At 46.7% G+C, this 26,106-nt stretch overlaps 1 protein-coding gene across 1 annotated transcript in view; it reads left to right on the top strand.

Moving 5' to 3' along the window:
* Positions 1-26,106, top strand: part of MYO7A (myosin VIIA) — a 161,860-nt gene that overhangs the window by 92,635 nt on the left and 43,119 nt on the right. Inside the window, exons 18-28 of the mRNA XM_083735822.1 lie at positions 1,886-2,023; positions 6,228-6,386; positions 7,921-8,013; positions 11,858-11,952; positions 14,393-14,477; positions 15,431-15,649; positions 18,266-18,373; positions 21,032-21,241; positions 22,224-22,427; positions 24,315-24,491; positions 25,754-25,843. Coding sequence (XP_083591948.1) covers positions 1,886-2,023; positions 6,228-6,386; positions 7,921-8,013; positions 11,858-11,952; positions 14,393-14,477; positions 15,431-15,649; positions 18,266-18,373; positions 21,032-21,241; positions 22,224-22,427; positions 24,315-24,491; positions 25,754-25,843 — 1,578 coding nt within the window. The remainder of the gene's footprint in view (positions 1-1,885; positions 2,024-6,227; positions 6,387-7,920; positions 8,014-11,857; positions 11,953-14,392; positions 14,478-15,430; positions 15,650-18,265; positions 18,374-21,031; positions 21,242-22,223; positions 22,428-24,314; positions 24,492-25,753; positions 25,844-26,106) is intronic.

The raw sequence follows: 26,106 nt of genomic DNA, 5'->3' as shown, positions 1-26,106 counted from the left end.
TGAATTAAGTCTGTTTGGGGGTAGAACTTTGAACAATTTTTAGTTCAAGTTCATTCTCTTGCATTCATTTTCTTTTTCCTCCTAGGACTTGGGGGCCATTAAACTTAAAGATCATAATTATCGGGGCCATTGACATTGCACTGTGCGATGTTTTCTTACTTTTCTTAAGTGTGCTTTATAATTTGACGCAGAAGCTTGTAACGTTCTAAATGCTGGTGGGATGGGGAATGCAGAGGATCTTTTCTATGAACTTGAACAGAATGGACGCTCACCTTTTTCAGGTGGGCGGCGGTTGCGATCCCCCTCGCTTCTTGCAGACAGTTCTCACGTGCTTGCTGGCCATTGGAGATTTCCCCTGTCTGGCGGGATTTCAGGGCGGGACTTCCCCTCTGAACATCAGCTTCAAACAGGCCAATCAGAGGCTGCCTGGTATCTGAGGAAGCAGCTACTGGTCAGAGCAAACAGCATTGGGGTAGATGGAGAAATAGCCTCACCTGGTACCAGGCAGTGTCCAGAGTTCCTATTGGTGACATTTTCTGAATCATGGAATGGTAGAGTTGGAAAGGGGTTCCCAGGGTCATCTAGTCCAACCCCCGAAATGCAGGAACCGCAACTAAAACCTCCATGACAGACGGCCACCCAACCTCTGCTTAAAAACTTCCAAGGAAGGAGAGCCCAAGGGAGACCTCCTCTTACTGTCAGACAGTTCTTCCTGAAGTTTAGTCGGAATCTTCCCTTGTTGTTTATTCTCAGCGCGTGGTATTCAAAGATACATTGACTCCACCTGTGGAGGTTCCTTCAACTGTGAGAACTGACCTCCATGAACGGGCATACCCTCTGCGCCTTTGTCCCCTTCCCACAGTGGCAGAAGACATGCTTTGAGTGCAGAAGGGCCCCGGTCCAACCCCTGCCATCTCCAGGGTGTCAAATTTCTCTTGCCTGAGAGCTTGGATGGCGGCAACCAATTGTTAACTCTTTTGAATCTTGGTGGGTTGTTATCTTTCTTAGTGGGGCCTGCAATCTGCTATCCTGAATAATGCTTTGTCTAGGGTAGGGGGCAAAGAGAGGCAGGTGGCGCTGTGGGTTGAACCACAGAGCCTAGGACTTGCTGATCAGAAGGTCGGTGGTTCGAATCCCTGCGATGGGGTGAGCTTCCATTGCTTGGTCCCTGCTCCTGCCAACCTAGCAGTTCGAAAGCACATCAAAGTGCAAGTAGATAAATAGGTACCGCTCTGGCAGGAAGGTAAACGGCTTTTCCATGCGAAGCTCTGGTTCGCCAGAAGCGGCTTAGTCATGTTGGCCACATGACCCGGAGGCTGTACACCGGCTCCCTCGGCCAGTAAAGCAAGATGAGCGCCACAACCCCAGAGTCGGTCACAACTGGACCTAATGGTCAGGGGTCCCTTTACCTTTACCTAAGGGTAGGGGGCAGTGGGGATGAGTTAATGGAAACAGGAGGCAGTACAGTGGATACTCAGATTGCGAACGTGATCCGTGCGGGATGCACGTTCGCAATTCGCAGTGGCGCGTCTGCGCACGCACGGGTTGCAATTTGGTGCTTCTGCGCATGCACAAAGCACGATTTAGCTCTTCTTCACATGTGTGGCCACCAAAACCTGGAAGTAACCCGTTCCGGTACTTCTGGGTTTTTTTCGGGTCCGTAACCCGAAAAAACGCAAGCTGAAGCATCTGTAACTCGAGGTTTGACTGTAATCCAAAAAGGCTTGGTTGCCCCGGCCAAGGCGGACGAACAGCCTGCCTTGCTGAAACACGGCTTCCTGTCCCCTGTGACCCAGCTTGAGAGGGAAATGCTCTGCTGCTGTTTGCATTATCCTTTCATTTCCGGACACTGATCCTCTGCGGCGCTCCCCCCCTTTCTTTCCAGGGGGCAGAGACCAGGAAGCGCTCCCCGACTCTCAGCAGCCAGTTCAAGCGCTCGCTGGAGCTGCTGATGAGGACTCTCAGCGTCTGCCAGCCATTCTTCGTCCGCTGCATCAAGCCCAACGAATACAAGAAGCCCATGGTAAGCCCATTTGCCTTCTTCTGCATAAAGTGGGGGTTTTAACTGTGAGGAGACAGGCTCTAGGTCATTTGCAGAAGGCTACTAGCCAAAATGGCTCAGCTCTGCTGCCACAGCTGGAGGCAACAACATTTTTGAATCTTCTTTGCTGATCACTCGTAGCTGAGTAAGATTGTCTTCCATAAACACTGTTTTAACCAGGATTCTTCAGCCTCAGCCCTCCATAGCTGTCAACCTTTTTTGCTGGAAGTTCCCTTATTCCAGCACCATTTCCTGCTGCTTCCTGCTGCTATCCCGGATTGTTAGATATCTACAGGAGGTGAGGCTGCTGATCCCTTATTTTTGAGGCTGCTGATCCCTTATTTTCAAATCTGAAAGTTGACAGCTATGCCCTCCAGATGTTTTGAGACTGCAATTCCCAGAATGTGACAGCGAGACTGGTGACTGGGAGTGGCCGCCGGGACCACATAACACCGGTTCTGAGAGATCTGCATTGGCTCCCAGTACGTTTCCGAGCACGATTCAAAGTGTTGGTGCTGACCTTTAAAGCCCTAAACGGCCTCGGTCCTGTATACCTGAAGGAGCGTCTCCACCCCCATCGTTCAGCCCGGACTCTGAGATCCAGCGCCGAGGGCCTTCTGGCGGTTCCCTCATTGCGAGAAGTGAGGCTACAGGGAACCAGACAGAGGGCCTTCTCGGTAGCAGCGCCCGCCCTGTGGAACGCCCTCCCATCAGATGTCAAAGAGATAAAGAATTACCTGACGTTCAGAAGACATCTTAAGGCAGCCCTGTTCAGGGAAGTTTTTAATATGTAATGCTGTACGGTTTTTAACACTGATTGGGAGCCGCCCAGAGTGGCTGGGGAAAACTCAGCCAGATGGGCGGGGTATAAATAATAAATTATTATTATTATTATTATTATTATTATTATTATTATTATTATTATCATCCCTGACCACTGGTCCTGCTAGCTAGGGATCATGGGAGTTGTAGGCCAAAAACATCTGGAGGGCCGAGGAAGCCTGGTTTTAACAGTGAGCCCATAAGTGACTGTGGAGGCCAATTCTGGATCCACACTTCCTTCCACAGTGGGGACATAGGTTTCCAGGCAGGAACTGATCAGGGTGAGGGTTTGCCAAGCCTGCCTTCCTCTTAGCACGTTTCTCCCTTACGTCCTGAGTTCGAGCGTCTTCAGAGCCCATGACACCTTTGGTAAAGGCTGTTCTTCAATTGGAGCACTTGCAGGCCAGTGTTTCTCAGTTGTCAGTGAACTGTTGCAACAGGGTCCCCACTCGCCATGTGCAGGAGGGAAGAGAACCCTGAAAATGGTGTGCAAGCCCCTATAAAGACATTTGAAATTGCCCACCCTGTAGCCCAAGACCCCCCCCCCCCCGAAACATCCTACATACATCAGAGAAGGAGGCGGTCTCCAGCAGAAACTTGAGAGGCTTGCTTCTCTCTTGTCTGCCAGGATACCTGATAATGCCTTACTCAGTTGCATTTTCTGGGTAGCCTGGCCATTCCTTTGAGATGGTAAATACTTTAGTATTTCTTAGGCATATTGATAGTTTGCTTAGGCATTTCTTAGGCATATTGATAGTTTGTTCAGCTTAACAGATACTCGCCAGACTGTGTTTGAAAAGGGAGGTGTAAGCCCTTACAGTCCAAAGACTGACCATTTCCTTCCTCCTCGCAGAGGAATATTTGAGGTTAATTTGGGAGAGTCAAAATGGCTTCAGGACTGCTCTCCTGCACTATTTCAGACACATGTCTTATATACTTATGTATGTGTTTGCCTTGTTTACCACGAGGTGCTGTTCATTCCCCCACCACTGAAAGTCGTGATCAAAACCCTTAAAATACGCGGGGCAGCCAAAGAGAATGAATGGCACCACAATAGGAATCTGGAAGTAAAAGTAGCCTATGAAATAAAAACATCTTTTTCCCCCCCCCAGGAGAGGATTTGTATGCCTGAGGTCAGAGAGGACCGAGAGCTGATAGTGACAGGAAACAGGATTTCAGGAAACTGGTGGAAAAAAACAGTGGAAAGAGCTTTGCCTGTTTTTGCATTACGTTCCCTGTTAGGACTTTTATTTAATTTTGCAAAATGTGGGCGAATCATGCTTTGTAGATGTAAAGGAAACAGATTTTGTTTCTGTCCAGGTGTTTATGAGTGAATCTTCCCGGTACAAATTGTTTTTCTCCGAGCAGCCAAATTGGGGCAGTGCAATTGCGTGCCCAGTGGTTAAAACACAAATCAGGGCTGCCTCAAAATTGAGGGGGCCCGGCCCCCGTAAAAAAAGTTTGAGGGGGCCGAGGTGCCTTTCGCCCCATAGAGTCGGCGTGCCTGGCTTAGGGCCTTGTTATCTTGCTGCCATGGGTCTGTTTAGGTTTGGTGCTAAATCAGCCGCCTAAATTCAAACAACCTTATTCCCGTTTTTGCTTATCGCCGTTCCTGTTGCCTGTTTTTGTAATGTCCATGATGAAAAGGGTTACGTGGATTTTTATCATCACGTTTAGTATGCCTACTTGGGAAAATTCGTGCCTGTGCTTTAAAAGGCTGCTTATGGATCTATAAAGTTTAAAAGTAAACACTGTTAGATGGAGCCTCGTGAAGGTCTCTCTGGGCCACTGATAAGTTGCCTCAGTTCTGGCGCATCTTCTCAGCTTGATTAAAGTCTTGTCAGTCTTTCTTATATTTTTACAGCTACTGGCTGTGGGGAACATCACCCCTTGTCTCTTCTTTGCACAGGTATATGACCTCAGTTTGACTAAATTTTGCCAAACCTCCTGTTTTTCACGATCCAGAAAGGTCTGGGCAGATAGATCCACTTCTGTCCTTAAATCAGACATCTGGGCCTACTTAAATCATGAACCCAGGGTTCTCTTGATCAGAATTTGCTTCTGGGGCAATTGTCTTTGTCACGCACACAAATTTGCCCCACAAAAGACCTGAGGGACACCATGGTTTAATTTCATTGAGATGTACACAACCCTCCACATGGTGAAGGGTTGGGTTCTTGTTGTTGTTTAGTTGTTTAGTCGTGTCCGACCCTTCATGACCCCCTGGACCTGATCACGCTAGGTACTCCTGTCTTCCACTGCCTCCTGCAGTTTGGTCAAACTCATGCTGGTAGCTTCGAGAACACTGGCCAACCATCTCGTCCTCTGTCGTCCCCTTCTCCTTGTGCCCTCCATCTTTCCCAACATCAGGGTCTTTTCCAGGGAGTCTTCTCTTCTCATGAGATGGCCAAAGTATTGGAGCCTCAGCTTCAGGATCTGTCCTTCCAGTGAGCACTCAGGGCCGATTTCCTTCAGAATGGAGAGGTTTGATCTTCTTGCAGTCCATGGGACTCTCAAGAGTCTCTTCCAGCACCATAAATCAAAAGCATCAATTCTTTGGTGATCAGCCTTCTTTATGGTCCAGCTCTCACTTCCATACATCACTACTGGGAAAACCATAGCTTTTACTATACAGACCTTTGTTGGCAAGGTGATGTCTCTGCTTTTTAAGATGCTGTCTAGGTTTGTCATCAGTTTTCTCCCAAGAAGCAGGTGTCTTTTAATTTCATGACTGCTGTCACCATCTGCAGTGATCATGGAGCCCAAGAAAGTAAAATCTCTCACTCCCTCCATTTCTTCCCCTTCTATTTGCCAGCAGCCATGGATCTTTGTTTTTTTTGATGTTGAGCTTCAGACCATATTTTGCGCTCTCCTCTTTCACCCTCATTAAAAGGTTCTTTACTTCTTCCTCACTTTCTGCCATCAAGGTTGTGTCATCTGCATATCTGAGGTTGTCGATATTGGGTTGTTAAATACCAACAAATAAACAAATGTGCCATGCTCTTCACTCAAATGCATTAACTTATTTGACCTTTCTATTCTTGCCATTTTCCTCTCCTACAGACTCTAACCTTACAGCAAAAAAAAAAAAAATCCCACAGAACTGGAAGGGGCTCTCAGAGGACATCCAGCCCAACCCCTTGCCTTCAGAAATGTCCTCCTTTGTGACCTCTGCATGTACCACTATATATTTTTTGCCCATTTATTCTGTTACAAAGCGTTTTTGGTTGTCAGGCGTCCCCCCCCCCCAGTAATAATCAGCAGCTCGTGATATACTTAAAAAGGAGAAATGTTTAAGCTCATAAGCTCAGGAGCGAACGGGTAAAATCATTGACACTGAGGTCATTTTCCCCCATCACTGCAGTTGTTTGACCGGGAGCTCTGTGTCCGCCAGCTGAGGTATTCTGGCATGATGGAAACCATCCGGATCCGCCGGGCTGGCTACCCTATCCGCTACACTTTCGTGGAGTTTGTGGACCGGTACCGAGTGCTTATGCCTGGGGTGAAGCCAGCATACAAGCAGGTACGGTTGAAAATGATCCTCGTAGCTCTAAAGAGAGAGATCCTGTGGCATTAATAAGGATGCTGAGAGCAGGGCTGGCCCACACTTGAGGCAAGGTGAGGCAGCTACCTTAGGTGGCAAGATCCACAGGACCAATAGAACTGGCCTCCAACGAATGTATTACTCGCTAACTACAGCGGCAGCAACAGCTGCAGCACACTCCCTGGAGGCCGGATTTGCTGCTGCTGCTGCTATTATTATTATTATTATTATTATTATTATTATTATTACAGTGGTACCTTGGTTCTCAAATTTAATCCGTTCCGGAAGTCCGTTCCAAAACCAAAGCATTCCAAAACCAAGATGTGCTTTCCCATAGAAAGTAATGCAAAACGGATTAATCCGTTCCAGACTTTTAAAAACAACCCCTAAAGCAGCAATCTAACATGAATTTTGCTATCTAACAAGACCACTGATCTATAAAATGAAAGCAATAAACAATGTACTGCAGTCACACAATCAATCGGTAGCTGAACTGGGTTCCACACAGTCACAAAAACAAAGCAAAAAAGAACTGTAAAAACAAAAAATGCAAACTATACAGCAAAAACAGATATCAGTGTAACACTCCAAACAGAAGCATGGCACTCAAATCAGAACCATAACACTCAAAACGGAAGCGTGGCACTCAAATCGGAGCATGTTCGGCTTCTGAAAAAAGTTTGCAAACCAGAACACTTCCTTCTTGGTTTGCAGTGTTTGGGTTCCAAGTTGTTTGAGTACCAAGGCATTTGAGAACCAAGGTACCACTGTATTATTATTATAACTTACTGAATTGATATACTGCCCTATACTCAGGGGTCTCAGGACAATTCACAGAATAAAACCAAGATATAAAACCACAGAATAAATAATAAAAATAAAAACAATAACCCAATAGCCTCCCCACACAAAAAAACACATTTTAAAAAGGGTATAGGATGTGTAGATCAAGTCAGGCAAAGACCTGGTTAAAAAGGAACGTTTTTGCCTGGTGCCTAAAGGTGTATAATGAAGGCACCAGGTGAGCTTCCCTGGGGAGAGTGATCTACAGATGGGGAGCCACTGCAGAGAAGGCCCTGTTCTCATGTTCCCACCCTCCGGACCTCTTGAGGAGGAGCACACAAAGAAGGGCCTCAGAAGATGATCTCAGGGTCTGGGTAGGTTCATATGGGAAGAGGCATCCCTTGAAATATTGCAGTCCTGAGCTGTTTAGTTCCTGTTGTAGATCTTCACTCGCCCCTTCTTCCCTGACCAGGAGTGGGTGTCATTTTGTGGTTTGCCTCAGGTGCCAAAACATCTTAGGCCAGTCTCGACAAAGAGTCTAGCGGTATCCGTAGTAATGCTACAACATTTCCCCCCTAAACGTGACGCATGCCATGTTGATAATTATATTGTTTGGACGGTGGAAGCTTTCCTATCTTCTACCCTGTGAAATCACTTTGGGACATTTTATGAGGAGCGATTGATGAATGGAATTAAGTAAAAGCAATGAAAACCCCACCATTTCTTCCAGGGGGACCTGTGTGGGACTTGCCAGCGCATCGCTGAAGCCGTGTTGGGCAGAGACGATGACTGGCAGATTGGCAAGACGAAGATTTTCCTGAAGGTAAGATAGCAAGCAGGTTTTTGGGGGGCATATGCCCAGAAGCAGAACGTGTGTGTTTGGCAACTAGCTGATATCTCAAACGGGGCAACAGCCACCATTTAGCTCTTGTTTTCAAGGCTGAGATGCTATCAAAGCACCAAGATTCTTCCCCACAAAGTTTCCCCAGTGACCAGAAATGCCATCGTAACACCAAAAAGAAACAAACGGGGAAAGCTTTGCCGTTTTCAGGTTTCCAACCAAACAAACGCTTACTCTAGGGACTTTTTATGGTTCTGTAGGGAACTGGTGCTTTCCACACGAAGAAGCATGAAATAATAGGCGAGAAATAAACCTCTTCTGTACAGGAGTGTTGCCGCTGTTTTAATCACCTCTCCACTGTTATCTGTACACTTCTTTTTTAAAAGGATGTTCCTCGCCTGATGCTTAGTTAGTTAAGTGTTCCAGTCCATTCCTCCAGAGAGCCTTATCAGGGCTGTGCAGCTGCATGAGGAGGAAATGGGGAAACGAGCTTGTCAAAAAGTCTTCTTTGGGTTGGGTCAATCTGGAAGCAGGCAAGACTATATCCCAGACTTGACATCAGTGGCCCAAGGAAGAAATCAAACAGCGAAGGTCAAGGGAAGAAAATCCTTAAAGCAGAGATTCCTAAAATTGAGAGCTGGGGTTCAGTTTGCAGTATTTTTTGCTCTATAAGACTCACTTTTTCCCTCCTAAAAAGTAAAGGGAAATGTGTGTGCGTCTTATGGAGCGAATGCAGGCTGCGCAGCTATCCCAGAAGCCAGAACAGCAAGAGGGATTGCTGCGTTCACTGTAGAGCGATCCCTCTTGCTGTTCTGGCTTCTGAAATTCAGAGTATTTTTTTTTTTCTTGTTTTCCTCCTCCAAAAACTATGGTCTGGTGCGTCTTATAGAGCGAAGAATACGGTACTTTCAAAACCCCCAAACATTTGCTTCTACATGTTTCCTGTTTCCTCCTTCCCTTAAAATTAGGGGACTGCGCAATGGTCAATTCCAAAATTCCCAGAAGTTCCTAAATGTTCTTCAAATGGTGCGTGAGAAATGGGCTTGCCCCCAAAATCTTTTGTGCGTGCTCCATTGCAAGCACAGAAAACCTTGCAAAAATGCTTGAAGTTAGGGATGAGGAGTACATTTTGTACCATTAAAATTTTAATGCAAACCCACCAGGCTTCCCAAAGCAGTCATGCAAACCATTGCACGGCTATCCTTTGAAATCCAGACTTCTCTGAATTTTGCAGTTCAGTTCTCCAACCAAGGGGCAAGAGAAACGGGAGGCAGGGGTTTGCTTCTGGCAGGAACTCCTGCGGGGAGTGTGGGAACTTGTAGTTTCACTCCCTTCCCACTGCCCCCTACATTACCACCTCCCACTTCTCCTGGCCAGGTAAGTTTTGTGGCCCTGGAGGGGCAGAGGAACTGAGCGGTGGTAGCAGAGGGTAAAAGGTAAAGGTTAAGGGACCCCTGACCATTAGATCCAGTCATGGCCGACTCTGGGATTGCTTTACTGGCCGAGGGAGCCGGCGTACAGCTTCCGGGTCATGTGGCCAGCATGACTAAGCCGCTTCTGGCGAACCAGAGCAGCGCACGGAAATGCCGTTTACCTTCCTGTTTATCTACTTGCACTTTGTGCTTTCGAACTGCTAGGTTGGCAGGAGCAGGGACCGAGCAATGGAAGCTCACCCCGGTGTGGGGATTCGAACCACTGACCTTCTGATCGGCAAGTCCTAGGCTCTGTGGTTTAACCCACAGCACCACCCGCATCCCGGTAGCAGAGGGGGTGGCTGCCAAACTTGTGGGTTGAGTGGGACCTGCTTCACTTACACCCACTAGTGAGAAATGGATCTGTTTCATTTCCTGTGGCACCCCTCTTTCTTTCTTTCCTTTCAATTCTGAAATGCCAAAGGGACGCTTCAACAGCACATGCGTTATACAACACACAACCTCCTGTGGAATGCCCACCCTCAGTCTCCCTCGCTATTAGCGTTTGGGATAAATAAGGAACATTCCTGCTTACTCAGGCAGCTGAGGGCTCAAAGTCCTGTCACCGGCAACCCTGAAATTGGGTGGTTGCTTTTAGGAGCTTTTAACTGTTTTTTGAAGGTTGTTTGTGGAATTTTAAACTGCTTTGTATTATTGTTGTTGTTGTTGTTGTTGTTGTTGTTAACAGAAACAAAAACAATATTTTAATTTATATCCTGCCTATCTGGCTGGGTTTCCCCAGCTACTCTGGGTGGCTTGCAACATACAGTGGTACCTCGGATTTTGAACGTTGTCCGTTCCAGAAGACTGTTCAAGTTCTGAAACATTCGAAAACTGAAAACTAGCCAACAGCTAGGCCTCAGGATCTTGCACTCATCAGAAGCTGCACGGCATGTTCGATTTCTGAGGCGTGTTCGAAAACTGAAGCGTTTACTTACAGGTTTACGGCATTCGAAAACTGAAATGTTCATCAGTGGAGACGTTCGAAAACCGAGGTACCACTGTATATAAAAACATAACATCACACATTAAAAAACAAACTATCCTATACAGTTGTACCTCTGCTAATGTAGCCCTCTGGATACGTAAACTTTGGGATGCAAACGTGGCAAACCCAGAAGTATTTTTCTGGGTTTTGCCACATGCTCATGCGCAGAAGCGCTAAACAGCACCGCACGCATGCGCAGAAATGGTCCTCCAGTTGCGAATTCCTCAGGATGCGGCCGAACCTCTGGAACGGATCCCGTTCGCAACCAGAGGTACCACTGTGCAAACAACAAACAAATCAATAAATCTATAACAGCAATAACAATTGTTACAGGTAGGTAGCTGTGCTGGTCTGCCATAGTTGAAACAAAATTAAAAAATTCCTTCCAGTAGCACCTTAGAGACCAACTAAGTTTGTTATTGGTATGAGCTTTAGGGAAGCTTTTAATGTTTGATGTATTGCTGTATTTTAATATTTGGTTGGAAGCTGCCCAGAGTGGCTGGGGCAGCCTAGCCAGATGGGCGAGGTATAAATAATAAATCAAGAAAAAGAATAATAAACAGCTCACAGTTATACCCAAATTAAAATAACCACCAAACCCAACTAAACAGTTAACCAGCCCAACAAAATCAAAACAGAGGAGCCAAGATTAGAACCATTTAAAACATTTTTAAAAAATTGAGAGACACTTGCCCCAACCCAAGACTTGTTCCAGCAATGTCCCTCTGGCATCCCAGGAGCCTCTTTCACCTATTCAAGGTGAGTCTGGGCCAGGTGGAAATGGACCTTGCAGCAGGGAGTGGTCTTCCTTCCAGTAGAAGGCCAATGTATTGGTATTGACGTGTTCGCTGCTGTGAGGGAAGGGCAGGATACACAATTAATAAATATATAAGAATAAAGGTAAAGGTAAAGGTACCCCTGCCCGTACGGGCCAGTCTTGACAGACTCTGGGGTTGTGCGCCCATCTCACTCAAGAGGCCAGGGGCCAGCGCTGTCCGGAGACACTTCCGGGTCACGTGGCCAGCGTGACAAAGCTGCATCTGGCGAGCCAGAGCCGCACACGGAAACGCCGTTTACCTTCCCGCTGGTAAGTGGTCCCTATTTATCTACTTGCACCCAGAGGTGCTTTCGAACTGCTAGGTTGGCAGGCGCTGGGACCGAGCAGCGGGAGCGCACCCCGCCGCAGGGATTTGAACCGCCGACCTTTCGATCGGCAAGCCCTAGGCGCTGAGGCTTTAACCCACAGCGCCACCTGCGTCCCACACAATAATAAATAAATGAAATGAAATGAATAAATGAAATGAATTCCCTGCTGTCCTGCGAAGTTCCAGAAGCGAGCGGCCCGCTGAATTGTTCTTCTCCTCAGGATCACCACGATATGCTGCTGGAGATAGAGAGAGACAAGGCCATCACGGACAAAGTCATTCTCATCCAGAAAGTGGTCCGTGGATTTAAGGACAGGTAGGAAGTTTGGCTGGAGACAACAGCTCTCACTAACATTTCTCCTTTTTATTTATAATAAAATTTTCATTAGATTTCCCACAGTGATAACACAAACCACAAAGCAAAATGATACACAAAAACAGAAAAAGAAAAGGAAGAAAGAAGGGGGAACAATAAACAGATAAACAATAACAACAAACGTAATTCTTCACAAATCCAACCTTTTAAACATCTTGGTTGACTTCCTCAAATCCCTCCCTTCTGGGTTTCCTTGTAATTAAAGGTAGCAGCTTTCCAATATCATTATTAAACTAAAACAATTTCCAATTATAGTCCATCTTATTCACTTTTCTTAACATTCTAAATCCCATTTATTTAATTATAACTTAATTTAATCCTAGGCCTATTTGTTTCTTTCAAGTAATTTCTAATTTTTTATATTACAATAATTATTCAAATAGTCCTTAAATTTCCTCCAGTCTTCTTGCAACTCCTCTTCTTTCTGGTCGCGGATTCTTCCAGTCAGGTCAGCCAGCTCCGAAAAGTCCATCATCTTCATCTGCCAATCTTCCACTGTTGGTAGTTCTTGTGTTTTCCAATTTTTAGCAAGTCATATTCGGGCGGCCATTGTGGCATACAAAAATAATTTAACATCTTTCTTGGGCAATTCTAAACCTGTTATTCCAAGAAGAAAGGCCTTTGGTTTCTTAATAAATGTATATTTCAACATTTTTTTCAGTTCATTATAAATCTTCTCCCAGAAGTCTTTCACCTTGGGACAAGTCCACCACATATGAAAAAAGTACCTTCTTTTTCTTTACATTTCCAACAAAGGTTATCACTATTTCTCTCTCACTAACATTTCTTCGTAGTGAAGCCTCTGCGGTTCCCGTAGGTAGAAAAAGTGGCAAGGAAGAACACTGATTTCTTCGTCTTCAGGCGAAGATTGTGCATGGACAGACTTAATGATACTTGGAACGTATTTGTCGAAACCATAGTGGCGCATAGATTAACATATAAAAAATATGTTTATCCATCCACATATATACTATATAGTTTTGTAGCTTTAAGTACATCTTTTGTTACTTTGTTATTCCTCTGTTTTTTTAAAAAAATGTTTCTAATGTATTCGCTTCCTCTCTTCTTGTTTTCAATTCTTTCCTTTTTCTTCTTTATTCAATTTAATTTACAATAATCATCTCAAATTTTTTTAATTTTTTTTTAAAAAACAAAAATCCCTGAGCTTGCAAAACATCTTTAATCACTCTCCTCCAGAGAGCCAGTGTGGTGTAGTGGTTAAGAGCGGTGGACTTGTAATCTGGTGAACCGGGTTCGCGTCTCCGCTCCTTGGGCCAGTCACACTTCTTTGAAGTCTCTCAGCCCTACTCACCACACAGAGTGTTTGTTGTGGGGGAGGAAGGGAAAGGAGAATGTTAGCCGCCTTGAGACTCCTTAAAAGGGAGTGAAAGGCGGGATATCAAATCCAAACTCCACTTCTTCTTCTTCTTCTTCTTCTCCTTCTTCTTCTTCTTCTTCTTCTTCTTCTTCTTCTTCTTCTTCTTCTTCTTCTTCTTCTTCTTCTTCCTCCTTAACCAGGGAGGGCATGGCATGCAAACAGGGCGTCTCTCCACTCTGAACCACTTGGGTTGTTAGCAAACTTGGCCACCTAACTGCTCATCCCTGACTCCAGATCAGTTATGAACAAGTTGAAAAATGTGGGTTCCCACACCTATCCTCAGGGGAACCCACTTTCAACATCCCTCATCTATCAGAAGGACTGCCTGTTTATTCCTGCTGTCTTTCCAAAACAAGGCACAAGATGAAACAGAGAGGCATCCTTTGAATTTTGCGCTAACAGATTGAGGCTGAATCCTGACAAGACAGAAGTACTGTTTTTTGGGGGGACAGGAGGCAGGCAGGTGTTTATATCATTGCGACCTGCCCATGGACTTCATGGTGGGAGGCAGATAAGAAATTGAATAAACAAATATCCACGTGGAACAGGCCTGTTCCCCTAAAAAATGGCTAGTTGATGAAGTGAGGCCTCTTTCCCTACGCCTTTGAGTTAATATGTAAAGGAACGGGTCAGCAAAAACAATTGTTCAGGCTTCTTGCTCAAGAATACATTTCTTACTTGTTCTTTGGACTGTTGTTTCCTGAAAGCGCCTGCTCTCGAAGGTTTGAATTTGGTCAAAGATTACTTCCCTTTTCAGTATCCAAACACCAATGGAGCAATGCTCTAGAGACATTAGGGTACAGTTTGTTTCCTGTTTGTAGTTTTAATGTGAAATCAGAAAGGTGCTTTGAATGAGATTGTGAGCTGTACATGACAATAGAGCGATTGTATTTGTCCACCTTTCTGAGGTAATCCATAAAGAATTGCGTTTCTTCCTGGGTCTGGGCTTAAAAACAAAGAGTGCACGAGGAGAAAAATGGATTGTAACTGTCTCTTCCCCAGGTCCAATTTCCTGAAAGTGAGGAATGCAGCTCTGATGATCCAACGGACCTGGAGGGGGCATAATTGTCGAAGAAATTACGATGCTGTAAGTATGCCTGAAGATGCAGGATTCTGGACCAATTGTCTATCCAGAGGCAGAGCAAGCTGATTGGGTGACTGGGGTGGTGTGCATGCCCTGTGCCCAGGGGCGGGGCCAGCTGCCTGCGGGGGTGGGGCCAGCTGCCCATGGGGCGGGGCCAGCCAGGGCAGTACACTCCATGGGGCCTCCAAGGAATCTGCCTGTCTCCTCCCACTTAGCCGCCCTATAGCTGAGGAAGAGGCAGTGAGTGAACCGCTTGGGGTAGCGCGGAGCCTGTGGGCACCCAAGCCACCGCATCACTCGCAGGAGAGACGCGTGGCTCAGGCACACTGCAGGCCCTGCAGTGAGTGCCGCCTGGCCTTTTGTCACCCCCCTCAGTGGTGACACCCGGGGTGGATCACCCCCACCGCACCCCCTTCCTTCGCCCCAGTCCCCTGCGTTCTTTGCTTCGCCCATGCAACCACTGTTCGCATTAGAGCTCAAAACCACAGAGCCCAGGACTTGCCGATCAGAAGGTCGGCAGTTCGAATCCCCGCGATGGGGTGAGCTCCCTTTGCTCGGTCCCTGCTCCTGCCAACCTAGCAGTTCGAAAGCACGTCAAAGTGCAAGTAGATAAATAGGTACCGTTCTGGCAGGAAGGTAAACAGTGTTTCCGTGCGCTGCTCTGGTTCGCCAGAAGCGGCTTAGTCCTGCTGGCCACATGACCCAGAAGCTGTACGTCGGCTCCCTCGGCCAATAAAGCGAGATGAGTGCCACAACCCCAGAGTCGGTCACGACTGGACCTAATGGTCAGGGGTCCCTTTACCTTTACCTTAAGGACCCATAGCTTAGTGGAAGAGCATCTGCTTTGAATGCAGAAGGTCACAGGTTCGATCCCCGGGTTAATTTAGATCAGTGTGCGTTATGTCAGTTGTTTGTGCGTAGGAATTGCTCTCTGAATTTCTCCCCCACCCCAACAGATGAGGATCGGCTTCCTGAGGCTGCAAGCCCTCTACCGCTCCCGCAAGCTTCACAAGAGGTACCACATGGCCCGCAAGCGCATCATCGAGTTCCAAGCCAAGTGCCGGGGGTTCTTGGTGCGCAGAGCCTTCCGCCATCGCCTCTGGGCTGTCTTCACCATCCAAGCCTACGCCAGGGGCATGATCGCTCGACGCCTGTATAAGCGGTTGAAGGGAGAGGTAAGTGTGCTTCTTGCGTTGCCCCTAAAGGCCACCCTGAGGCGTATTTCTATTTTTTTAATTTACTAGGGTCTGCTCCCCTGCTCGCTCCACTCGCCAGCCCTGCCTCCCCTCTTTCCCCACACCTGGTCAACCCCAGAGCACCTCCCCCTCCATTAAACATCTCGCCTGGGCCACGCTGCTTGCTCACTCACTCAGTTGCCCGCCTGCTGGTCTGACCTTACACTGACTGCAGCGTGACGACCACCTTACATGTCTGTTTATATAGAAAGATACCTTATTCATCCTTCACTATAAGGTCCCAAGGTGGGCCACAAAAACATATATCAGTCACAAAAACAAATACAACTGTTCCAAATGGAACAGAAAAATAGTAATTTAATGAAAGAGGTGCATCTCATAAAACAAAAATGCATTTCAGTTCAGCGGAGTATATTGTTGGGAGGGGCTGTGAAGCTGAATGGTGTCTGTGATAGATATTTTAGGTATGGGATATCCTAGGGTTTGATGAGGGCCGGCGTGGTGTTTTAGTTTTAGTTTTAGTACGTTTCCGAGCACAATTCAAAGTATTGGTGCTGACCTTTAAAGCCCTAAACAGCCTCGGTCCAGTAGACCCGAAGGACCGTCTCCACCCCCATTATTCAGCCCGGACGCTGAGAGCCTTCTGGCGGTTCCCTCGCTGCAAGAAGCTAAGTTACAGGGAACCAGGCAGAGGGCCTTTTCAGTAGTGGCACCCACCCTGTGGAACTCCCTCCCACCAGATGTCAAAGAGAAAAACAACTACCAGATTTTTAGAAGACATCTGAAGGCAGCCCTGTTTAGGGAAGCTTTTAATGTTTAATAGGTTATTGTATTTTAATACTCCTTTGGAAGCCACCCAGAATGACTGGAGAAACCTAGTAGTAGTAGTAGTAGTAGTAGTAGTAGTAGTAGTAGTAGTTAGTGTTGAACTAGGACCTGGAGGAGCCAGGTTCTGTGGCCCACTTGGTCACAGAACCGTAGAATTGTACAGTTGGAAGGGGCCCGAGGGTCATCTAGTCCAACCCCCTGCAATGAAGGAATCACAGCTAACCCACTCCTCCTGGTACCCACTCCTCAGTGTCCAGTCAAGTCCCTGACATCTGCCCCCACTTCATGGGTGATTCCCGCCCCCTAAAACAAAATTGCTTTCCGTTCCACCAGGGGAAAGATATTGAGTTTACATACCTTCTGTCCAGCGGAGAGAAAATTACTTGGGGAAAGGAAAAGTTGGGTGCTCAGATGGTTTGTGGGGAAAGCATGTTCCCCCCACTACAGTTGTCATCAAATGCCAAGTCACCACAGCCTTCATTTCATATGTCTCCTGCCTCATATCTTTTTTAATAAATGATTTTTTTATTAAGTTTTCCACTTTTATCACGATCACATTTTGTTGCATAATTCTATAACTTAATACATTACTCTGTAAGAGCATCGACCTCCTTCCCTCCCCCTTTCTGACTTCTACACATCTTTCTGTATATTTCGCATTTCTATAAAGCCACTCCCGACATAAGGAGGGGGGGTTGCGGGCTCACGCCCCACTTATAGCCTCGCAGAGCTGGCTGCAGCCCCGCGGGACTTGGGAATCCCAGGATTCATCATTCACCACGCCAGCCAATCGGCTGGCGGCGGGGGCGGGCTTAGAAGAGTGCATTTAAGGTTGGGGCAGCCCGGGCTCGCCCCTTTCTTTTCTTTCTTTCTTTTCTTTCTATAATCACGTTTACCTTCTATCCTATTATAACTTTTCACCTTGTTATCGGTAAATCTGTTCCTTATATTTACATTACAAAACATTTCAGTTCAAACCTGCAAACGTTTTCAGATGTTTACAATTAGTATAAATTTGTTCCAGTCCTTTCGAAACAGTTCGTCACGCTGATTCCGGATCTTCTCCATCAATTTGGCCATCTCTACATACTCCACCATCTTCGCCTGCCAATCTTCCAGTGTTGGAAGTTCCTGCTCTTTCCATTTTTGTTCATTTCATATGTCTCCTGCCTCATATCTAGCTTGTTCTCCCTGGTTGCCATTTACCTTCTAAACTGCAGGCTGGGTAATGAATGGAGCAACCCATTCAAGCAGTGTTTCTTGACTAGGACCCATGTACCTATGGGACTGCCTCTCCCGATATGCCCCACGGAGGACCTTAAAGTCCATTTTTGCAACACCCTAGAGGTCCCGGGCCCTAAGGAAGTCAGATTAGCCTCAACCAGAGCCAGGGCCTTCTCAACACTGGCTCCGGCCTGGTGGAACGCTCTGTCTCATGAGACCAGGGCCCTGCAGGATCTGATCTCTTTCCGCGGGGCCTGCAAGACAGAGTTGTTCCACCTGGCTTTTGGTTCAGAATCAGTTTGATTCCCTCCCCCTTTTTCTTTTTCCTTTCTCCTCCTATGATGAGATTGCTCCCTAATTGTTTTAATGTTGTATCTTAATCTTTTAAATTGTATTTTAATCAACTTGTTTTTATTATTGGTTGTTAGCCGCCCTGAGCCCAGTCTTGGCTGGGGAGGGCGGGGTATAAATAAAAATGTATTATTATTATTATTATTATTATTATTATTATTATTATTATTATTATTAATTTCCTTTCCCCAGTACCGTCGCCGCCTGGAAGCAGAAAAACTCCGCCTCCTGGAAGAGGAACGCCTGAGAAAGGAGATGAGTGCCAAGAAAGCGAAAGAGGAAGCGGAGAAGAAACACCAAGTGGGTTGACGCTTCTGTTCTGTGTCCCTTTTTTTATGGCGCAGAATCCACCATTTCTGGGTGTCCCTAGTTCTCATATTAGTTGACACAGCCCTTAAGAACTTGGGACCGGAAGAGGAGTTTGGATTTGATATCCCGCCTTTCACTCCCTTTAAGGAGTCTCAAAGTGGCTAACATTCTCCTTTCCCTTCCTCCCCCACAACAAACACCCTGTGAGGTGAGTGGGGCTGAGAGACTTCAGAGAAGTGTGACTGGCCCAAGGTCACCCAGCAGCTGCATGTGGAGGAGCGGGGAAGCGAACCCAGTTCACCAGATTACGAGTCTACTGCTCTTAACCACTACACCACACTGGCTCTCCAGAATACATTGAGGGCTTCCAAGGTGGTGTAGGGATTAGAGTCTTGGACTAGGACCTCAGAGTAAAGGGACCCCTGACTGTTAGGTCCAGTCGTGGCCGACTCTGGGGTTGCGGTGCTCATCTCACTGTATTGGCCAAGGGAGCCGGCGTACAGCTTCCGGGTCATGTGGCCAGCATGACTGAGCCGCTTCTGGCAAACCAGAGCAGCACACGGAAACGGCGTTTACCTTCCCGCCGGAGCGGTACCTATTTATCTACTTGCACTACCATGCTTTCGAACTGCTAGGTTGGCAGGAGCAGGGACCGAGCAACGGGAGCTCACCCTGTCGCAGGGATTCGAACCGCCAACCTTCTTATTGGCAAGCCCTAGGCTCAGTGGTTCACACCACAGCACCACCCACATCCCTAGGACTTCAGAGACCAGGGTTCAAATCCCCGCTCGGGTGTGAACAAAGCTCACTGGGTGGCCTTTGGGACGGCCACGCCTTCTCAGCCTAACCTACTTTGCAGGGTTGTTGTGTGGGTAAATGGAGGAGCAGGATAACCATGTTTAACACCTTGAACATCATGGAGGGGGAGGGGAAAAATAAATTCAACCCATAACTTGAAATAGATTATACGAGTGTTTCCTAAACTTACAATAATCATATACCCCTTTTGAGAGATTGGTCTTACCTCTTCTAGGTCAAAGATAATTTGGGGCTACTTTGAATAGAGCTATTATATCTAGGCTAGAGAAAATATGGGGCTCATTTGTTAATGTATAATGAAAGTTACACAAATATACTATATATATAAAAATAATTTTTTGAAAAAATAATGGAAGAAGAAACAATAAAAACCAACAAACATTCTGATAGGGCAGCAAAGATATAGATGGTGGATTCGTGCCAGTCTGAAATGTGTGTGTGTGTGTGTGTGTGTGTGTGTGTGTGTGTGCACTAGTGAAGAAAGCACATTTTTATTGCTTACTACTTAGGTACTGAAATTTTCTTTACAAAACGGTACAAGGGTCATTCTGGAGGCACGGACAGTTGTGTGATTCTGTGACCCTCCAGATGTTTCTGGACTCCAGGGCCCTTCGTCCCTAACCATTGGTCATGCTGGCTGGTGCATATGGGAGTTGGAATCCAATTGCTTCTAGATAGCACCAGGTTTCCCACTCAACTTAATAAAATATCAGGTTTGCCAAACTTTCCTTGATCAGTAGCACTGGGTCCTTCTGCCCTGTTGTCTGCAATTTGGTTTCACTGCTTTAAATGGTGTTAGCACGAATTTTCCCTACTGCAAAGTGCTTTGAGATTTCTTTATCACTATTTTTATCAATAAACAAAATACACCAAATCTAAAGAGCATGAAGAAATACTGTTACAGCAGGTTGAAAGTAGCATAAGGTTGGAATTCTTATTCCAAAACAGTATAAAACACCCACCCAATTTTCCATAGTTCTGTTAGGCTGATTTATATTTTTCTTTGTAGTAAGCTAGCTTAATCATATTTACTATGGTCCAAATTTTTTCAGTCCATTCAGATATCATAAGAGATATGCCCCCTCCTCATTTCTGAGCTATTTTAAAATTTCTTTTAATGTAAGCAGTAATTCTCTCCCCCCCCCAATAATCTTTATTAGTTTTTCAATTAGATACCCCACATACACATATTGTATTACATTTTACATTTATACTTGCTCTTCAGAGCTGACTTCCCTCCTTCCTTCTTTTGGTTTTTTATATCACATATAATTTTATCGCATTATTTTCTTCCATTTTATATATTGTTATTCATTTTCCATATTTGTCCATAGTGTATCCATAAACAAAGAAGTCCTAATGTTTATACAATTATTGTTGTCTGCCTGTATTCATTTACCACTACTGTTAGTTATATTCGTTTCCTTATACATTTTTCTTATTATTATTTTCATTATCCATCACTTTTCTTAATCTTTCCCGATATGAGGTTTGTTTCCAATTCTGCTGGTTTTACTATTTCATCTTATCTTTCCTAGATACAACAAACATTTTCCCCATTCTTTTTGAAATGTTTTCTTCCCCTGCTGTCGAATTTCCCCTGTTAGTTTGGCTATTTCTGCATATTCCATTACCTTCTGTCGCCATTCTTCTACTGTTAGTAATTTCTGCTGTTTCCAATGGCGGTGCCATTGATTTGCCTAGATCATTGTCTCTTGGCAAGGAATGGTGGCCCCGGGATTTTGTGTTGCGACGACTGAGCAAAATCTTTTGCCTGGCGCCCCTGTGCCTCTCGGATCCTGGTTACTCATTGCCACAGCTCTCTCTTAGATACGCCTGGCCCAGCTGGCTCGGGAAGACGCAGAAAGGGAAGTAAAGGAAAAAGAAGAAGCGCGGCGCAAGAAGGAGCTCTTGCAGAAAATGGAAAAGGCCCGAAACGAACCCGTCAACGACTCCGACATGGTGGACAAAATGTTTGGCTTCCTGGGAACCACGTCGTCTTTTCCTGGCCAAGAAGGGCAAGCCCCCAATGGGTTTGAGGTAACTGGAAGGAGACATTAACACACACACACCCCACACTCCATATCACGGCTCTGCTAGCATGTTTAGGAAGCAGCTTCCCCAACTTGGTGCCCTCCAGATGTTTGGGACTACAATTGCCATCTTCCCGATCCAGCACCGACTTGGGGCGACGCTGGTTTAGAGAAGCAATGTATCAAATTACCGTACTTTTCCATGTAGAAGACTATGCTTTTTCCTTTAAAAATCCTGCTAAAAAGTGGGGGTCGTCTTATACATGGGTAGCGCATATGGTTGGCGTTTGATTGGTTGCTGCTGTGGCTGTCAGCGGCTATTGTGCTTTTTATTGGTCGCTGCATCAATGGGTGGTGCTGATTGGCTGACGCTCTGGCAGCTGTGCGGGTGATTGGCAGCTTCTGCCGGCAATGGGACAGACGAGAGGTGGATATAGCGATCCGTCTTGGTGAGCGATTTCGGCAATCCCCCCTAAAAAAAGCTCCACAAAAAAGTTCAACAACTCTGGGCAATCCTCCACAAAAAAGCTCAATAACTCTGTTCCCTCTCCCCTCCATTTTCTTAAATTTGAGTCCCCCAAAATAGTTGGTGTCTTATACATGGGGGCGTCTTATACACGGAAAAGTACAGTAAGCTTAGGAAGCATCTTCTCCTAGCCCAAAAGCCATCCAGAGTTGATTTGCAGTTAGGCTCAGCTTTTTTTGTTGTTGTGAAGGTGATTTGTGGGAAGTGGGGAGAGGCAACATCGTGTGTGGGACGTCCCGACGTCGGGAAGAGCTGGTGGCCGCATGGCTTCAATGGCCAGCAGCTCCTCCTCTTTCTCCTCCTTCGTTTGGCTCCACGATTCGCCTCCACGCTTTTTGGACATTGGAGGGGCCCAGCCCACACACCCAAATTATTCAGGGGGCCCAAAAGGGTTCATCTCCCAAGAGCTGGCGCCCCTGACCCAGACTGAACCAGGTTAAATTTCTGCTGGTTCCCTCCCCAGGATCTCGAGAGGGCACAAAAGGAGTTGGAGGAAGACGACCTTGAAACAGCCTTGCCCTTACCAGAGGAGGAGGAAGAGGACCTCTCGGAGTACAAATTCGCCAAGTTTGCCGCTACGTACTTCCAGGGCACGACCACACAAACCTACATACGCCGGCCCCTCAAGCAGCCGCTCCTGTACCACGAGGATGAGGGAGACCAGCTGGTGAGTCTGTGTGAACAGCCCTGGAGAAGAACAGTAATGGTTGCGTGGCGAGTTCCTGCCTCCCCCCAGTGGAAATAAAGACACATGACACAGATATTTAAGGTTAATGGGCTAAATATGGCCACAACTTTATAGGGTACAGCTGATGAGCGGTATTGGCTTAGGCATTGGTCCTAACCGACTATCTGGCTTCAGCCTGTTTGCTTGAAGTCCGGGAAGGGTTAACCACCAGTAGGGGGAGTCCTGCTGATGCACATCAACTAGGAAATCCCCCAGGGTCACCGCTAGGGGGCGTGCCTTAGGCCCTCACCTCCATAGGCTTCGGACAGAGCCACACCCCCCGGAATCCTTTATCGGACTACCCTTCAATATGCGGGCGAGGTGATGGCGCTTCCCCCCCTTCCATCTAAATAACAATACCAATACCAATGCCTAACCGCCAATACCAAGGAAGTTGTGATGAGGTAGGTGAAAAACCAAGTGGCTGGTGCCAATTTGCCAAGTGGAAAAATTCCTACCAGGCCCCTCAACAGCGACCAACCAAGGTCCATAACAAGGTCAAAGATGAAAACCTTAAAGGGCGGGAGGGTGGGAAACTGGAGCAGCTGGAGGGGGCAAAAGAGGGAGACCCCAGGCCGCCCCTGCGTTAAATGGAGCTGGCCACGCCCCCCAGGCCAGCTGATTGGCTGGCCAGGGGATGGTAGGATCAGAATTCCCTCAATCGCGCGGAGGCTAAGAGCCAGCCCCCCGCGCGCATGGTGGGAGGGTGAAGCCCGCAACCCCACCTCCTTTCTACGTCGGAAGTGGCTTTGTGTTAACTAGCCCTCTGAAACCAGTAGTGGTTGTGTGAACTGGCCCTGGGAATCTTACCTGATTTTGTCCACTCCTGGTTTTCCCCGCAAGCTTTCTTCATCTTGGCTGTGAGTCCTGGAAGACCTTCTCCCTGCCTTGCAGGCATTTTTTCCACCTGGAGGACAGGGCCTAGACTGACTCCAACTACAAAATCTGAGACTGCTGAACAGAATATTGGCCTGGGAGGGCGTTGTAAAGGGGCGTTGTTGCTGTTACCGTATTTTTCGCTCTATAGGACACACCGGACCATACGACGCACCTTGTTTTAGAGGGGGAGAACAAGGAAAAAAAATTCTCCCCCTCTCTGCCCAGCACGCCTTCAGCAAAGCGGCAGGAGAAACGGAGCCCCTTCCATTTCTCCTCCCATTTTGCTGAAGGGGCGCTGCACAGCTCTCCCTCTCTGCTGAAGCCAGGAGAGTCTTGCTCTCCAGGCTTCAGTGAAAGGAACCCGAAGCCTGCAGAGCGCAGCAGGAACTTGCACCGACCCCTCTCGCTCTCCATGCTTCAGCTAAAGCAACGCGAAGCCTCCGGAGTGTGGAGGGAGCGCTCCCCCTGCGCTTCAGAGGCTTTGCGTTGCTATCACTGAAGCCAAGGAACCTGCATTCACTCTATAGGACACACACACATTTCCCCTTAATTTTTGGAGGGGGGGTGCGTCCTATAGAGCAAAAAATACAGTAAATTTTTGTATCTTTATCTTTGATCTTATGATTTATGTGGGACTTGTTCAATTTGGTTGTGTACTTCTTGAAATTTTGTTTACTGCTCGTGAGTACTTTTGTCATTTTTTTAGTCACATAACTTTTTGATATTTTGCAAGCTGCTTTCAGCACGGTTCTAACGTTGGAAAGGGGGCGTACAAATAAAACAATTGATTGATTTCAGCAGTCTAATTTAGAAGGGAGGGGAAAGGCTGTTGTTGAAGAAAGTATGGAAGTCAGAATCCTTGGTGATCCATTTGGAGATCTGCCTCTTCCTGTCCCAGCAAGGATAACTGACAAATTGATGATTACGGTTCTTTTTAAAAAACAACAGGCAGCCCTTGCGGTGTGGATTACGATTCTTCGCTTCATGGGTGACCTTCCTGAGCCCAAATACCACACAGCAATGAGCGATGGCAGTGAGAAAATCCCGGTGATGACCAAAATTTATGAGACCCTAGGGAAGAAGACGTACAAAAAAGAACTTCAAGCTCTACAAGGTGAAGCAGAGGTAAGAGGCAGGGTAGCAGAAATGTGTTTAATACCAGTGGATGGTATAAAGGAGGAGTTAAATGAATAAAAACCAACCTATTAGAATTTAAGGAGCCACAAGACTCTCTGCTGTAGTCAGTGAGAATTTAGTTCACAAATTGCAAGTTGAGATCTCAGTTTTTATCTAAGGTTGAATTGCATTTTGCTGATTCTTTCTATGGTGGTCTTTTGTATGGGTGGGGTATAAATAATAAAGTTGTTGTTGTTGTTGTTGTTGTTGTTGTTGTTCCCTCGGCCAATAAAGCAAGATGAGCGCTGCAACCCCAGAGTCGGTAACGACTGGACCTAATGGTCAGGGTTCCCTTTACCTTTTAATGCACAGGGACACGGGTGGCGCTGTTGGTTAAACCACAGAGCCTAGAACTTGCTGATCAGTAGGTCGGCGGTTCGAATCCCTGCAACGGGGTGAGCTTCCATTGCTCGGTCCCTGCTCCTGCCAACATAGCAGTTTGAAAGCATGTCAAAGTGCAAGTAGATAAATAGGTACCGCTCTGGCAGGAAGGTAAACGGCATTTCTGTGTGCTGCTCTGGTTCGCCAGAAGTGGCTTAGTCATGCTGGCCACATGTAAAGCGAGATGAGCGCCGCAACCTGCTGCAACCCCAGAGTCGGTCACGACTTGACCTAATGGTCAGGGGTCCCTTTACCTTTTAATGCACTTTGATGTTCTGGTTGTGATGCACTCTACAGACATAATATTGAGAGCCTTTTCTCCTTTTTTGGTGCTAATCTCCACATCTAAAGAGAAACCCATAAAGCTATTATTGGCACATTTATAAGGCACTGCAGTTGAAAAATTGAAAGCACAGCATTTTTCTTATCTTGTCCTATCTCATGGTAAACCTAAGAGGCACATGGTGTTCTCATTGTACTGACCAGGGAGGTGAGGCTCATCTCAGTGCCCTATGCAAGACTTCTTAAATGACTTTTTGGAGCCTCACTTTCCCAAATTTGCAAAACGGGGGTGCCAGCTGCCCTGCAGGGTTGGCATAATTCGAACCCAGACCTCCCAAACCCATGCACAGCACTGTGTTGTGCACATGGAATCAGTTCTCTCAAGCTCAGTTGGCAGAGCGTGGGACTCGTCATCTCAGGGCTGTGAGTTTGAGCCCCACGTTGGGCAAAGGTTTCCTGCATTTCTAGGGGGTTGGTCTAGATGACCCTTGAGGTCCCTTCCAGCTCTACAGTTTTATGAAATAAGACTGTTCCTCTTGCCTTTGCAGAGCGCTCACATAGACAGCCACAAGAAGAACAGCGTGCGACACAAGCTGGTCTCCTTGACCCTCAAGAAGAAATCCAAGCTCACCGAAGAGGTGAGCAATAGTTCTTTCCAGCATGGAAAGCACAAGTTCTCTGGTAGCAGTCCAACATCTGGACCCCTTGGTCAGCTGCCGTGGCTCCCGATGCCCTGGCAGGGCCCATCAGCACATACCCAGGGATGCCATTTTGATACAGGCTGGGTGTTCATCAGTATGTGGATGATACCCAGCTCTACCTCTCTTTCAAATCGGAACCAGTGAAGGTCCTGTGTGAGTGTCTAGAGGCGGTTGGAGGATGGGTGGTGACTAACAGATGG

Source organism: Podarcis gaigeae, assembly GCF_964106915.1.
Source record: "Podarcis gaigeae genome assembly, chromosome: 4".
Lineage (NCBI taxonomy): Eukaryota > Metazoa > Chordata > Lepidosauria > Squamata > Lacertidae > Podarcis > Podarcis gaigeae.
This window is presented reverse-complemented; position numbering and strand designations above follow the sequence as displayed.